General features: G+C 46.9%; 1 protein-coding gene across 4 annotated transcripts in view; it reads right to left on the bottom strand.

The window, feature by feature from the left end:
* The window catches only part of LOC142817763 (uncharacterized), a 379,761-nt gene that overhangs the window by 271,118 nt on the left and 93,786 nt on the right, over positions 1 to 14,857 (bottom strand). For all 4 annotated transcript variants that reach the window (XM_075895358.1, XM_075895357.1, XM_075895354.1 and 1 more), the window contains exon 2: positions 7,809 to 7,869. In XM_075895358.1, the coding sequence (XP_075751473.1) occupies positions 7,809 to 7,869 (61 nt within the window). The remainder of the gene's footprint in view (positions 1 to 7,808; positions 7,870 to 14,857) is intronic.

Here is a 14,857-nt window from a genome sequence, read left to right as displayed (position 1 = left end):
CTTCTCAAACCTGTTCATTCGTCTCCGAAGTCAGACGGGTCAGCAGCTTCCCCTGGGGCGTCCCAGTCGGTCGGATACACACGATCCCGAAGAGTCGAAACAAAAAAAAAAAGCCACGAAGAAGGCCCAAAGTGACCCGGCAAGAGGATCCTCAATGAAAAGTTGTGCGGCGTACCCCGTTTCTTTATTCCACGAGCAAAGCCTCATCCACTCTCCGCCATGGGTGCCCTCTGCGTGGTCGTTTTCCGACTTCCCGTGACTGCAGCGCACGCTCTTCGAAATTTTTCACGACTTCTCGTTAGAGAAAGCGCGCCCCTGTGTCATTGCTTCGTGAGGGAGGATCAAGTGCTGCGCGGCGACGTTAGATATTTGAAAAAAAAAATCTTAAGCTCTTTTCTGTTTTTTTTCATGAGATTATGTAAGGTTGTCTGCCAAACATTGTTTTTTGTTGCAATTGCCTCATTTGCTTTGCTATTATTAATTTCCTGTTTTATGGTCTCCCTTTCATTGTTTTTGTATTACTTGCTGTCTCGAGCATGGCAAGTCAAACTAGCAGCTTCTGCTCTGGTCTAGTGGCTAAAGCACTCGGCTGCTGAACCGCATGTCGCGGGATTGAATTGTGGCCGCAGCAGCAGCATTTTCCATGGAGGTGAATATGCTTCAGGCCCGTTTGCCTAGGTTAAGGTGCACTATGAAGACTCTTAGGTGATCGAAATTTGCGGAGCTCTCCACTGCCGTGTCTCTCATAATTATACGGTGGCTTGGGACGTTAAGCCACAACAATTATTACTATTAATAAATATTATTGTTTTACTATGTAATTAGTGGAGCTATATAAAATGCGCTAAACCCAGCTCCGCTATTGTGAAATCCGAGAAAGCGCGAAGCACGGGCACCCAGCAATTCCCGTTCATACCGTCGATGACGTCAATGCCTGAGGTAAGCCTTTAGGGTTTCCCCGGCCCGACTAGAATCTTGTCAGGCATGTGTCATAACAACTTGACTACGTCTGCGCTTGCAGAATGTCAGTATGACTGAACGTTATGCATGCCAAATAAATGTCGGAAGAACGCTTTTTATGAAGGCTACGGTCGATTTCGTGCTTGATTGTGTAATCAAAGGCCTCTGTAAGACGACACGTGAGGCCGATATGTGAACATCAGGAAGGTTCCTACTTTTGTGAAAGTTTGATACCACGCACGTGTTCCGGCGTTCGCGCGATCCGTGTGCTTTTTCGGGCCATTCCGGACGCTCACGAACGCGGGAAATGATGTGACAGACGCCACGCAGTTTTTACCCGAAAACGAAAGTTCCAGGGAATACCGTAAGCCTGCGGTTAAACTCTACGCTTATGCCTCAGTCAATATACTGTGAAAGAAGACTGTTTTTTTTACAGCAAAGCTGTCATGGTTTACCTTTCGCCGCCAGCGTCGTCGTCGTGGTGGTGGTAATGCTTCTGGGTAAACTGGTGTGCGCGAATGCAGACAAACGACAACAGAAGAGACAGGGACGAGTAGTAATAGTAATAGTATTGGTAGTGGCTGTGGTAGTAGTAGGGTAATATTAGCTACAGTCGTGGTAATTGTGAAAGGGGGGCAGTAGTAGTAGTAGTAGCAGCAGCAGCAGTAGTAGTAGTAGTAGTAGTAGTAGTAGTAGTAGTAGTAGTAGTAGTAGTAGTAGTAGTAGTAGTAGTAGTAGTAGCAGAGGCAACATGAAGGTGCGTGTTTCAATCCTATCCGCGGATTAACGACAGCACTTGATCTCACTAGCGAATCACAACTCACACGCTTACATCTTCACTGTCTGACGACTTTAATAAAATATTCTCGTTGATTCAACGAAACAAGTTTTCCTCACTTTCACCGTTTCGATATGTATATACACAATGTAAGACAGAAAACATCGACCCGTTCCGTCTCCACTACAATGCGGCAAGGCAGCGTCGAGGCCGTCGTGTCCAACGTTGTCGTGTGCGCATACCACCGACCGTTCCCGAGGAACGGACGCGTTGGCATAGCTTGCATAGTTCAGGCTCCCGTGTAACGCGTAGGTCCCATCGTGGAAGAAGAAGACACTGATTCGGTTAAAGGTACGGCGCGGTAGGCACGCCCCTCCACCTCACCCTCTTCTCTCCACTTTTTTTTTAATGTACGCTCGCTCATTGTAAGAGAAGACAACGTTGGCATCCTCCCAGAACGTACGCAGGCGCGGCGACGCGCCAGGGCTTTGCGGAGACGACCTCGGCCGCTTAGTATCCGCACACGCAAGCGCATGCCAACTACACCATAGGCGTCCGGAAAAGGCGCGACGTTTCGGGGCACGGCGAACGGGATGACCCCGCTCCTGCTATACAGCGCGCTTGCGAAGGGTCTTGCTCATCTTCGTTGGCTCGCCGCTGCTGCGATCTGCGGCCGAGTAAAATTGGTCTCGCCGCCCGCTCGAAGGACACGGGCGGCGAGCTCGGACGCTTCGCTCTCGGTGGTGGAAGGGAGACGAAGAACAAGAGCGGGACGCAGACAGGGCCACGCTCGTTCATTATGGTCGTGTGTGCGACAGCGGCGCGCTGCTTTGGGGCCGCACACTAACGCGCTGCGGCTCAGGGACAAGGCGAGACCACGAAGAGGATCGCTCGACTGCAACACGCCGGCGGTGCGGAATTCTGGGTCAGCCCTCCGACGACGAAGACGGTGACTAGCTACGGAGTCGTGGGTGTATGGGAGTAGACCCACGACGAAGCGCGTGCACGTTTTCTTTCATTCGCCGCATTTGCTTCTGTCTGTTTCAGACGCACCTTGTTTATCGCAGCTTGTAGCATGGCCGGCGTGTTGTTAGCGGCGTTGCGAGCGCGTGGCAGTATGTTGCGGCGTCCGAACACGATTAGCGGGCGCTCCGGTCAGTACGAAGGAGGTGGAGATGAAGAATGGCTGATGAATGAATGGCGGGACGCGCGTGCGCTGATCAAAATTTCACTTGCAGTAGCTTACTTTGTGGAAAGTGAGCGTTAAGTGGGGTGAGTGGCTTTCTTCGGGTAGGAGAAGAGATTATAGAACACACGAGGCTCAGGCTCGAGTTAAGTGGTCCAGCCGGTCAATATCAGCACGCAATTGAAAAAAGCTTTTGCTTTACGAGCAAAAGTTGTTAGGAAGACGGTTGACAGTTAAATATCAGGTCTGACGTATTTGGTACGTCGCCGCGTTGCAGAATGAACAGTTGTCTCTGCGGATACAATTGTGTTTCATGCGCGAACTTTTCATGTGGACCCACATGAAAACACCACAATATGCTCCTTCAAGATGCATGTGCGGTAGCACACTCTGAGAAGTATCACATGCCCCAATAGATATTACCGGTAATTTTCAGAGTCGTAGATGAGCCATGTGCCCGGACTCTTCAACAACACCTATAGCTCGAAGTGAAGCAAATACACACAAAGTTTATATGAGCTTAATGTTGAGAGCTTATGATGGATAAGTCTAAGCACTACATTTTATTAATCTTCGCAATACATTCTCATAAAAGAATAGGAGTAAAACACGCCAGCTTAGCTTGGTTCATACATGATATATCAACGTTTCAACAATTGACCGAATACATCAGTCCAGACAGGAAGTTCTGTATTAGATACAAAAAACATCGTGGCTAGATGACATTGCGCAATAAGAAGATCAAAGGAAGCAACAACAATAGGCATCACCGCAGATTGGTGGCACTAAGCCAGCCTCTTCTAATTAGAGTTTGGCTTCTGATGGGTTCGTATACGTGTCATACAGGTTTGACTGAAGTTATCCCAAACTTACTCGCACGATTGAAAGTGACAGAGTATATACCAAGCTCTCCAGTCTTGGTGATATTTTGGTGATCGTTTCGATGGCAATACCCGCTCGGCCGTACCTTAGAGCGGAGTGAAAGGACGTGCCGAAACTTCCCGTGCGTGGGTCGCGCGGTCCTTGTGGTTATACGGCGATGTTGCGACCCTTAGACGACGCGACCGCGTTGCCACAGCGCTGAAAGCGTGAGCGTGTTCGTCGTGACTGGTCACATTCCCGTGGTTCGTGTAGCACGTGCAAGGAAGCTTAAGTCCTTCGGCCTGCTACATGCCTTAGGACGGTGGCGAAAAAGGCGGACGCAATTACTCGCGACCTGGCGACCCGTTCGGCGGGAAATGTCGATGGAGAACGATTTCCCTCTGGTCTCTCCATCTTGTGAAAAACCGATGGAGCCAAGGTTATGTACCGACGCCACCGGCAGTAAACAGCTAGGGCATCCCCCCCCCCCCAAAAAAAAGCCAGTCCTGCATGGAAGTTGCACCTCTCTTACCTTTCTTCTCTTTGCGGGTACGCTGCTCACGAATTGAAACAGTGGTCATTAATTAAGTGATCATAGCCATATCATCAAGTAGGTAATAACGAGCCGTGCGGTGCTCTCGCAAAACACGTATGGTCAACGAAGCAATAGCGAGAAAATGTATGGGCTATTTATCGTTGCTCGCAGCATGTGCCACGATTAATTTCACTTCCTGTGACTCGTTGGGTATATACGCTATGCGCTCAGCTGCACTGACCATGGTAGAACTCTGAAAAGATTCGTGAATTTTAAATTCAAAGTTGACACTTTATCGACTCGATAGCGTTCGGGGAGGAAAAAAAATGAAAAATCGTCTGTCATTGCGATAAAGATCTCGACAGCCGCATCTGTTCGAATGTGAGAATTGCGTGCGTGCGTGGTTGCATACACGTGCTGGAAGATATACGTGATGGTAAAAAACATTATACAGAAAGATAGCAATCACCAAATGGTGGTAAACCTGCCATCATTCTCAATCAGCCGCTATCTATCTATCTATCTATCTATCTATCTATCTATCTATCTATCTATCTATCTATCTATCTATCTATCTATCTATCTATCTATCTATCTATCTATCTATCTATCTATCTATCTATCTATTATACAATCAATAAGTCAATCAATCAATCAATTCTTTTCTCATTACCCATGGGTACTGTCATGTTTCAAGTCATTTAAACACGAAGAAACCCACATCAACGTCGAAAAAGCAAAAAAAAAATCTCACCATATTCACGCACTGAATGATGATGAGTGGGGCGAAGATCCGGAGGATTTCATCGCTAAACCTTGAACTATCCGCGAATATCGCCCACTACATTATCAATGGCGTGACAAATAAAGTATATATTAATACAAGAAATTTTACAATTTGTAAGTGGTAGCTATACGTCGCTTCCGTTCCCCCTTCCTGATATTGGCTTTATGGTCAGTGGAGTGGTGGATCGGTGATGGGGCATAGTGAAATGTTTGCAAGGACGAAGTAGTGGGCAAAGGTGGAACTATACGCGGTCACGTACATTCATACAAGGCATGGACATATCCACGCCTTTAGGAGTTAATCAACGTAGCGCGTTAGAATCATAGGACAAGGGGAGGGACAGAAGGGAGCGCTCTCTAGTCATACTCTAGTCTATACTCTAGTCATATACTATACGCTATGCCCCGCCGCGGTGGTCTAGTGGCTAAGGTACTCGGCTGCTGACCCGCAGGGCGCGGGTTTGAATCCCGGCTGCGGCGGCTGCATTTCCGATGGAGGCGGAAATGTTGTAGGCCTGTGTGCTCAGATTTGGGTGCACGTTAAAGAACCCCAGGTGGTCTAAATTTCCGGAGCCCTCCACTACGGCGTCTCTCATAATCATATAGTGGTTTTGGGACGTTAAACCCCACATATCAATCAATCAACTATACGCTAGCCTTTAGGAGCTTCGCCCCTAAAAACTGTGAGGCGGAAATCGAGACAGTGAACACAGAGGTGGCGCTAGACATCCTTCTTCCACAGCCGTTTTAATTTGCCCCAAACAGTTCGCCCCGGAACTGGCCCGACTTGATTACCCGAACACGACCGGTGTGGGCTAAGCCGCGTGTGTAGCGTCTGTGACTTGTGCAACCGCGCTTCTGCTTTGCCTCGTTCCGGAAGCCCTCACGCGACGCGGGCCACGCTGTCGGAAAATCGTGGGAAAACAAGAAGCCGAGCGGTTAAAGGTCAGCCGGGCAGCCATACCACCACCAGCACGCTGGTGGGGCGAAATGGATGCGCGCCCACCGTCTCGTCGCCTTTCCGGTCGTAAAACCAGTTCTTCAAAAACCAAGTCGATCCGTAGGAGCAGGCGTGTAAGCATCTCATACCCAGCCGTTCGGCTTATCTATTCGTTCGACACATTTTTTTTCTTATTTTGTGGGTCCTAGTGCACTACCGTCAGTTTCGCACACAATACTCAATATACAGAGACAACTGCGACACTGCGATCGTTCGGCCACCATGGGAATAAAGTGCAGTGCATGGATTGGCCTAGTCTTCGTTCTGCAGCTTTGAATGCACTCGTGGCTTGGGTTACTGCTGTGGTTTACTTTTGTTTTCGTATATAAAAAAGACGGCTCATTGTTAACATCGCGAGCTGATGTTTTGTTGGCCAGCCTTATAGGGTAAATTGGTGAAGCGGAACTTCTGAACTTCGGCTGAAGTTCGTATTGCGACCATGTTCACAGCCCAAACGAATCTGAAAGTACGAAGCTTGGACAAATACACGTATTACCCATTGTTGCTATGCAAAGTGAAGCGTCATGCGTTCCAGCTTACATAGACTCTAGCGCTAGATTTCAGTCTAGCGTGTTATTAAATAATTGTATGACCCCACCATAGAGAAACACGCTTCTAGGTACGAAGCACATTAGGGCTAGCGTTGTCACTGTCTCCTGTCATCTAGGTTTGTCATGTAGCCACGGTTCATTAACAAAGCGGGGGTGCACCACAATGAATAAATCTCCCTGCTCGCCGCTGATCCAATAAAAATGAACAAGGCTACAGTTAGCCCAACAAAATAACCGATCACGTTAGTGTAACAGAGACACCCTTCCTTGCTTGCTGTAGGGAGCTGAAACCGGCCATGTAAAGAAGAAGAAGGACAACGAGAAGACCAGAACAAGAAGATGCTGTTTCATGAGGACGTGAAGGGAGCGAGCGTAAACACCATTTCCTAACACAGCATTATTCTCCCCAACCCACTTTCTGTAAAGAGTGGACACTGCCATACGCTGCCAAGGCTGAGCCGCTGCACATCTGTCCGACACAAGCGTTGGTCGGACCGGTACTGTCTTCCCACATTTGGGACGTTTATAAACTTCAATAAATGAATTAATAATACAAGAAATATTTTACACAAGCGTTGGTTGGACTGGTACTGTCGTCCCGAATTGGGGGTGATCATCAACGTGAAGAAATAAATAAATAATACAAGAAATATTTTCTTTTCAGGGCTCGTATTTGAGCGCAGACGCTCGTGCTCTGAAAGCATGATGGCTTGCAGTCTTTGCCACTGCGTACACCCAACGATGCTTCGTGAACGTGAATACGTGCATTCCTTTACTCACGATGCCAAAGAAAAATGTAGAAAATAGCACACTTTCTTTGCAAGCTTTACTGAATTCTGCAGAACGCTGTTGAGAGCTGACATGGGGTATTGTAGAACTCGGCAAAATTATCGGTTTGCAATATAGGCATTCCGAACTCCCATTTCGATTGGTTTTTCTAAGGCGGCTGTTATAAATGCTGAAGGGAAGCGCGCATCGGTACGCCACCTGCTCGGTGGTCAGGCTCCCGATTTCACGGTTGCGAAACGGCTTGAGTGGCCACAATATTCCTAAAGTATATTTATCTACGCACCTAATCGCCTACACAGTGGCTTGTTATTTCTTCGCATTAATGCCGAGTCACACCGGCAGAAATAACGTACAGTACATACCTCAGGGCAAAGCGAGTTACCATTTCTGGCACTTGTGCAGACGTGTCTTGTGTATTGGAAACTGAAAGAAAAGAAAATAGCCAGCTGTAACCAAAGATCGACTTTCCGAGAAAACATCGTAAATGTTGACTGTGTGCGTTGAATCCACAACAAATAAAAACTTTATATCTACTCAGAGTGACATAGCATTCTTTGAAAACTGAATGTTCTTTCGCGATAATAGGCTGATTATTATAACTGAAATAATTATCATACTTTTAAAACTTTTGAAATCTGCCCAACAGCCTGAACGCTGGTGCATCAGTGTAACGTGATTAGTTTGAATGTTTCGGTTCACGTTTTGTCCATCGTTGGAAGATTTCGGCTTAGTATCTGAAACTTCGTATATTCTGTCCTTGGCATATTCTGTGCGTTTCAAACGCAGTGTATTCATTTTTATATTTAAAAACGAAGCTTCTGCAAAATGATCTTAGAACTCATGACATCACAGCTAACTAGAGCAGGAATCTAATAATATTAATTTTGGGGGAATCACGTACTGTTTATATATTGCCACAAGCATAATGGCTTGTATTATGTGGTATCATTGCTGGCGAAATTTTATGTCACACTTAGCAAAAGACGATGAAGACCAGCACGCGAAAGCTATTCACACAGATAGGATGGAAGCAATAACCACGTGGACGGAATATAAGCACCTAAAATTTCTGTGGAAGCCGCAGTGGAGCCAATCTCGTCAATCAGAAGTTATGATCACCAGATTTCGATGCCGTGTCCCCCCATTAAACTTCTACTTGCACAGGGCTGGTCTGATTATATCACCACTCTACCGATTCTGCGGAGATCTGGAAAAAATTGCACATTGTTTTTTATCATGTCCAAGATATTCTCATATTAGACCTCGGCTTCTCATTACTCCTCTTTCAAAAATAGGTGTAACCTTATCTGTTGGAAATGTTTTAAGTTTCGGTGCCTCAGTCTTGGGTTACTGCAACAGAGATGTCTATGATTCCGCGTGTAATTTCATTATAAATACCCGACGAGTACCATTTTAATCTGGTATTTAATATTCTTCGTCAATTCTTCATCAACCTAACAAGTTCGTAAACCTAATATTCTTCGTCAACGTAACAAGTTGTCAAAATTTTTACCATCAGGTTAATACAGCAGTCTGAAATACAAGCTCAAAAGCACACTACTTGTAGTTTAAGTTTAATGTATTAGGTATTATTGTCATTTCATTTCTTTATTCCTTATCAGATACCATTCCTAAAATAACATTTAAAAGTCTCAACGTCTCATTTTCGGTCAATCTCCAAAAGTGAGAACGTGCCATATATTGAAGGAAAAAAGGAAACAAACAAACAAAAAAAGACGATTAGTTCGCTTTGCCAGTGACTTTGGGCATCAGTCGCCCCGCCGTGATGGTCTAGTGGCTAAGGTACTCGGCTGCTTACCCGCAGGTCGCGGGTTCGAATCCCCGCTGCGGCGGCTGCATTTCCGATGGAGGCGGAAATGTTGTAGGCCCATGTGCTCAGATTTGGGTGCACGTTAAAGAACTCCAGGTGGTCGAAATTTCCGGAGCCCTCCGCCCTCCACTACGGCGTCTCTCATAATCATATGGTGGTTTTGGAACGTTAAACCCCACATATCAATCAATCATTGGGCTTCAGCCGTGAGAATGTCTTTGATGCCGTATTTGCTTATCTTCACGAAACGAATGGTACTTTTACTGGCTTATTGTGGCTTGGTGCTGCAATGGTCTAACATTTAAAAAAAAGAGTTACCTTTTTTACTATGATTATTATTAGTGTGCGTTACTTTCAACCACATTCAGTTTTAGTCAAGATAATGGCTAGTCTGTCTGGCCTGATCGGGAAAACAACACTTGTTGCACTTTTTTTTCGTTTTACGTACATTATTTTTTCCTAAATATTCAATATTTAGAATGCCTAACTCATGTATTCAGTTTTTGGTCGATCCCCATGAATGTGTATGAGCCATATGTAAGGCAGCATCATCATCATCATAATCATCATCATCATCATTATCACCACCACCACCACCATCATCATCATCATCATCAGTGATCGGACCAGCCTGACGCTCTGCCGACTTCCAGTTGCAGGTTTCTTCCACATTATAATGTAAAATTCTCTGGTGCACGTTCTGGGTAGCACCCTAATTACTGCGACCAACACGAAGATCATCCCGAAATAAGTAGCGACGCCTTTGAAAACCCAGGTGACCTTCCGTGCAATTGGTGGCAGCTAGGCCCACCGCCTGAGTTCGGCTCCCTTCAAGAACACTACAGAGGCATGTCAAGTGCAATAACGGCAACCCAGACTCTGCAGGCTTCTACATCGCTATTCCATGGCCTTTCAACGCCTTTCGAACCCTAAATAAGTTCTATGGCAACGGTTTCGAGGACGTTGAAGACTGGCTAGACCAGTAAGAGTGTCTCACCGTCGCCAACGTTTACTTCTACCTCGAGGATGTGGCGTGCCTTTGGTACGACAACCATGAAGCTGCCTTGACAACCTGTTCAGAGTTTTGCTGTCAGCTGTGGAACACGTATGGACGTTCCGACCGAAGGAACAATCAGAGCTTCTTCTCAATTCCAGGAATCAAAGACCCAACGAAAAGGTTGCGATGTTCGTTGAGGAGATGTCTCGGTTGTTCCGGCGATCTGGCTCCGCAATGGCGGAAGGGAAGAAGGTACGCTTCCTGAACAGCTCTTTGCAGGACTCGTGCGCAACCCACCTGAGACCATATCGAAAGTCCTCCGTGAAGCTACAATGATGTAGCGGATGCTAAGGCAGTGGTCTTCGCAATATGAACGGCCGAACAACGTCACCTGCCTGTCATTATCCGCGGCAACACTTGACGTCACCACCGTCGGAGAACTCACAGACCTTGTGCACAACATTGTACGCAAGGAGCTGCAGAAACTTCACGCAATGTCTCCCCAGCCCTAAGTAGCGGCCATAACTGACGTCGTCCGCGATGAAGTACGGCAGCTGGCGCAACCATTGGTGACGTCACCAGCCGGAGCTCCTCGTGTCCCGTACGCGGGCGCCGTATGCACTCCTGCGACTGCAGTCAGCTATTCCCCCCCAACCATCCACTTCGCCGGCGACGCAGTACTCGGTCCCGCCGCAGACCTCGCTAGTTAATCTGCGGAAGTCTAGTGTGTGGAGTGCTCCTGACGATCAGCCCCTTTGCTACCGTTGCGATGAACCATGGTTCACCGCAATTAGCCATGGCCTGCAGGCCATCTGTACTATAACTGTCCGAGCTGACGCAAGGGCCTTTCTGGTTTTCAGCCAGATGCTCATAGACCTCGTGACGGCAAACGGCCCCGCGCTATTGCAGAATACCTGGATAGTACTCAGTCCTCGAACTTTCAGCGACACCAGTCACGCTCGCCATATTCTCAACGTTCCAGATTACCGGATCAACCTTCAAGTTTCGTCATTGCGGGACGATCCCCTAGGTTCTCACGCCGGGGAAACTGTAGGAACAATGACCACTGCGGGTGGGTCGTTAGAACAACCTCCCTGACCAGTCCACCGACCTCTGAAAACTACGTTTCTTTGACATCTTCCACTGATGGGCGACGACAAATGCGTTTCTACGAACGTTTCGGTTCTTATCGACAATCATCGGGTGATTGCTCTGGTGGGCACTGGCGCCTACCAGAGCAATGACCCAATGATCATCTACTCACTGGGCGCATGGATTGAACCTCTGGTAAATAGGATATCACCTTTTGACGCCAATCGGGTGGTGCACTGCCGAATTGCAAATCCGTGAGTCCACGTTCGTCGCTTCGTTCGTCGTGTTGCACGAATGTTCTCGGAAAGTAAACCTCAGCATGGATTTTCTGCGCGAGCACGAAGCCGTTATTGACCTTCGAGAATCGCTCGTAACGTTTTCCGATGATCACGCCCGGACGCCGAAAGATACTGCTACGCAGAAAACAGCATGCACTTTGTATCGTCGACCACGCCAGCACACTTCTGCCGCGAACCAGTATGTTCGTAACTGAAATAAGCGACTTAAATAACAGTAGCAGCGGTATCGCCGAAGCAAACATGTCGGTGCTCATAGCTCGGCAAATCTGCGGCACCTGCGGTGTAGTTCAGTTGAAACACATAATGACTGAGCTCATGGTTAGAAATTTCAGCCGCACATACAATCGCACCAGCAACTATACCGCGTAATACAAGCCATTATGCTTGCGGCAATATGTTTTGTACCTTTGATTTTAGTTGTTTGACAGTTTGACAGTTCGAAACCACGATATGATTATGAGACACAGCTTAGCGAGGGCTCCAAAAATTCCTATACCATCTGGTGTTCTTTATCGTGACGCTGACATCACATAGTGAACGGCCTTCTCGCATTACGCCTTCATCGAAATGCATGCTGGGATCAAACTCGTGGCTTTCGGGTCAGCAAACGGGCACCTTAACCACAGTACCACCACAGCTCACTGCACGAACACACAGGTGGTGCCCCCGGCTGTCTTCTTCACACGCATACCCTGGCGCTGACAAGCGTCTTGTGACAGTGTAAGGCAGGTTGCAACTGTATTTCGAAATGTAAAGCACCAATACAGGAATACACTTATTCTGTTTAGTGCCCTTTTAAGCGCCCTTTGGCATCCATGCTGAAGCCGTCGTCACGGCTGTAGTTTCCTGTCGTTGCTTACGCTGCTGATGCATTCAGGCCCACGGTCATCTCGCCTCCAATGTGGCGAAGCTGGCGAAAAGCGCACCGCCACGCAGTGTCGTGATGGATGGTTTCATTCTTTCAACCGCACGCTCACTCGCGGGTTGGGGAGGTTATCGCGTGCAGTGCGCTCGCCGGCATCGACGGCAGTTCCATCACGAGCGCCGCAGCACCGTTGCATAAGTGAGTGCGTTACGCCGCATCCGAATGATGAATGCGGCGAGTACATTCTTCAGCTCGCATACGCAACCCGTTTCCAGCCTGGAATACATATCGAAGCCCGTCGGAATAGCCCTTGCTTCATTGGCGTGTTCTGTGGGATTTGCATTGCGTTTAGCTTTTAGTCCTCCACGTGTAATAGTTCAATTGCCAGCTCGCATAATTAATTGCATGTTGCAAATGACGTAATTTTGGGAGATCTTGTAGATACGTCTACTTCTCGGTGGAAGCGTTTCAATCTTCCCAATGAGCGAAATACGAGGCGAGGCACTGGTTTAAGTACACTGGAACATTCGTTGATTGATTTGTGGGGTTTAACGTTCCAAAACCCCCATATGATTATTAGAGACGCCATAGTGTAAGGCTCCGGAAATTGCCACTGTAACCACTGTTCGAGCACAGTTTCGGTGGTACATTGTGTACAGTGCTCGGCTACTAACCAGAAAGTTACGGGTTTGATTCGTGTCGTGGCCACATTTCCACGGAGGCCAATCGCCATAGAGGCCCGTTTGCTGAGCGATGTGAGAGCACGTTAAAAAACACGAGATTGTCGAAATTTCCGGAGGCCACCGTTACGGCGTCCCCCGTATAATAATATCGTTTTGGAACGCAGAACTCCAGATATCATTCCGTAACAAGTTTTTTCTCGCGTTTCCGGCTCTAGTATGCAACGCAAAAGTTCGTGGGACGTGCAGCCAAATTCGTGTGGGAATCTGACTGCATGGTGCAGTGTTGCGCAGACCTGCGCATCTATTCTTTTTTCTTCCTACGTGGAAGGGCGGCATGACGGATGCCTCCGGAAGCAACGCCCTGCCACGCGATGCGGACCACACACGCGCGCTCGCGTATAAACGTGCATTCTCGCGCAACGTCCTCTTTTTACTTTGGTTCCTACGTCACAAGACAAATGCTTCTCCTGACGTTCTTGAAATTCAGGTAGGACGCAACGTGTTTGTTGTTTCTTTTTTTTTACCTGCAGCTGAAAATGGCTGTTCTCGCTACACCGCGATCCACTCGTGTTGCGTGCTGCATTCGTGAGCACGTGTTTTTCTTTACTTAACACGTTTAACGAGAGCCAAGTGCCTACAGGTGTGACTCCTGGCTGCAAGTAATTAGTATAGGCGCTATAAGTAATTGCAATCGTGTATGTCATCTAAAATTCTTTTTTTTCAGTTGATGAACGGTTCGTACAAGATAGATACGTGACATTTTGCATGTACAAAGGGCTATGCTACCAGGCACACACACTCACTAGCCGTTACTCTATTCACTATACACATGTCAACTGTTACAAGTTCTCTTTCTTTCCAAGAACATAGTCGATAGGAACAAACTGCCTGATAAAACTGTTACACAAGACTATCACAATTTGAGTCACACCTTCAATAGTAATCAGTTTCCGTGTCAAGCTGAGATGTTTCATGTGCTTTTTTTCTACTTGTGCTAAAAGGATTCTCTGCTCGATTTGAAATTTGTCAAAATAACGTCGCTTGCCTTTTTTTTTATTCTCGAAAGCGCGCATATAAAAATATTCATATGTTCGTTTCCCATTGTTACCTTTGTGTTGAAATCACCTGTTATGTACCATGCTGCAAACATCTTGAAGAATATCACATTATCTATCAATAAATATAAATAAAAACTTTTTCTCACGTAATAGTAGGCATCGTAATGTCAGTAACCATAAAAGCGCGCCAAATTTACGATGCACGAACATTACAATTCGCAATCCCAGAACTACGATATAATGGTCTATGCAACAACAACGTTCACAAATCATATATGCTGACACAAGTGAAAATTCAACGCTATACAAAAGAGTTCTTCCACGTGGTCACATAACAGTCATTGTGCCCGTACATCGGACATGACTGTCACGAAATAAAAGCCGAAATATAGGAAAACACGCAAGAAACGTGGGAAACACATGACCAAAAGTGTTTACTTTTCGATTGCACTTCAGATTCACACTGAGCAAATTAAACGAGGCCATTTTTAATAAATGAGGTCAGCATTTACGAACAGAAAAAAAGCCCGCCCCGGCTGTAGGTCAAGTATACGGTAGAAACGGGTGGTCCTGTCAACTCTAACGT

Source organism: Rhipicephalus microplus, chromosome 5 (assembly GCF_043290135.1).
Source record: "Rhipicephalus microplus isolate Deutch F79 chromosome 5, USDA_Rmic, whole genome shotgun sequence".
In the NCBI taxonomy this organism is placed as follows: Eukaryota; Metazoa; Arthropoda; class Arachnida; order Ixodida; family Ixodidae; genus Rhipicephalus; species Rhipicephalus microplus.
The sequence above is the reverse complement of the archived record's forward strand: the minus strand, read 5'-3'. Positions and strand labels throughout refer to the sequence as shown.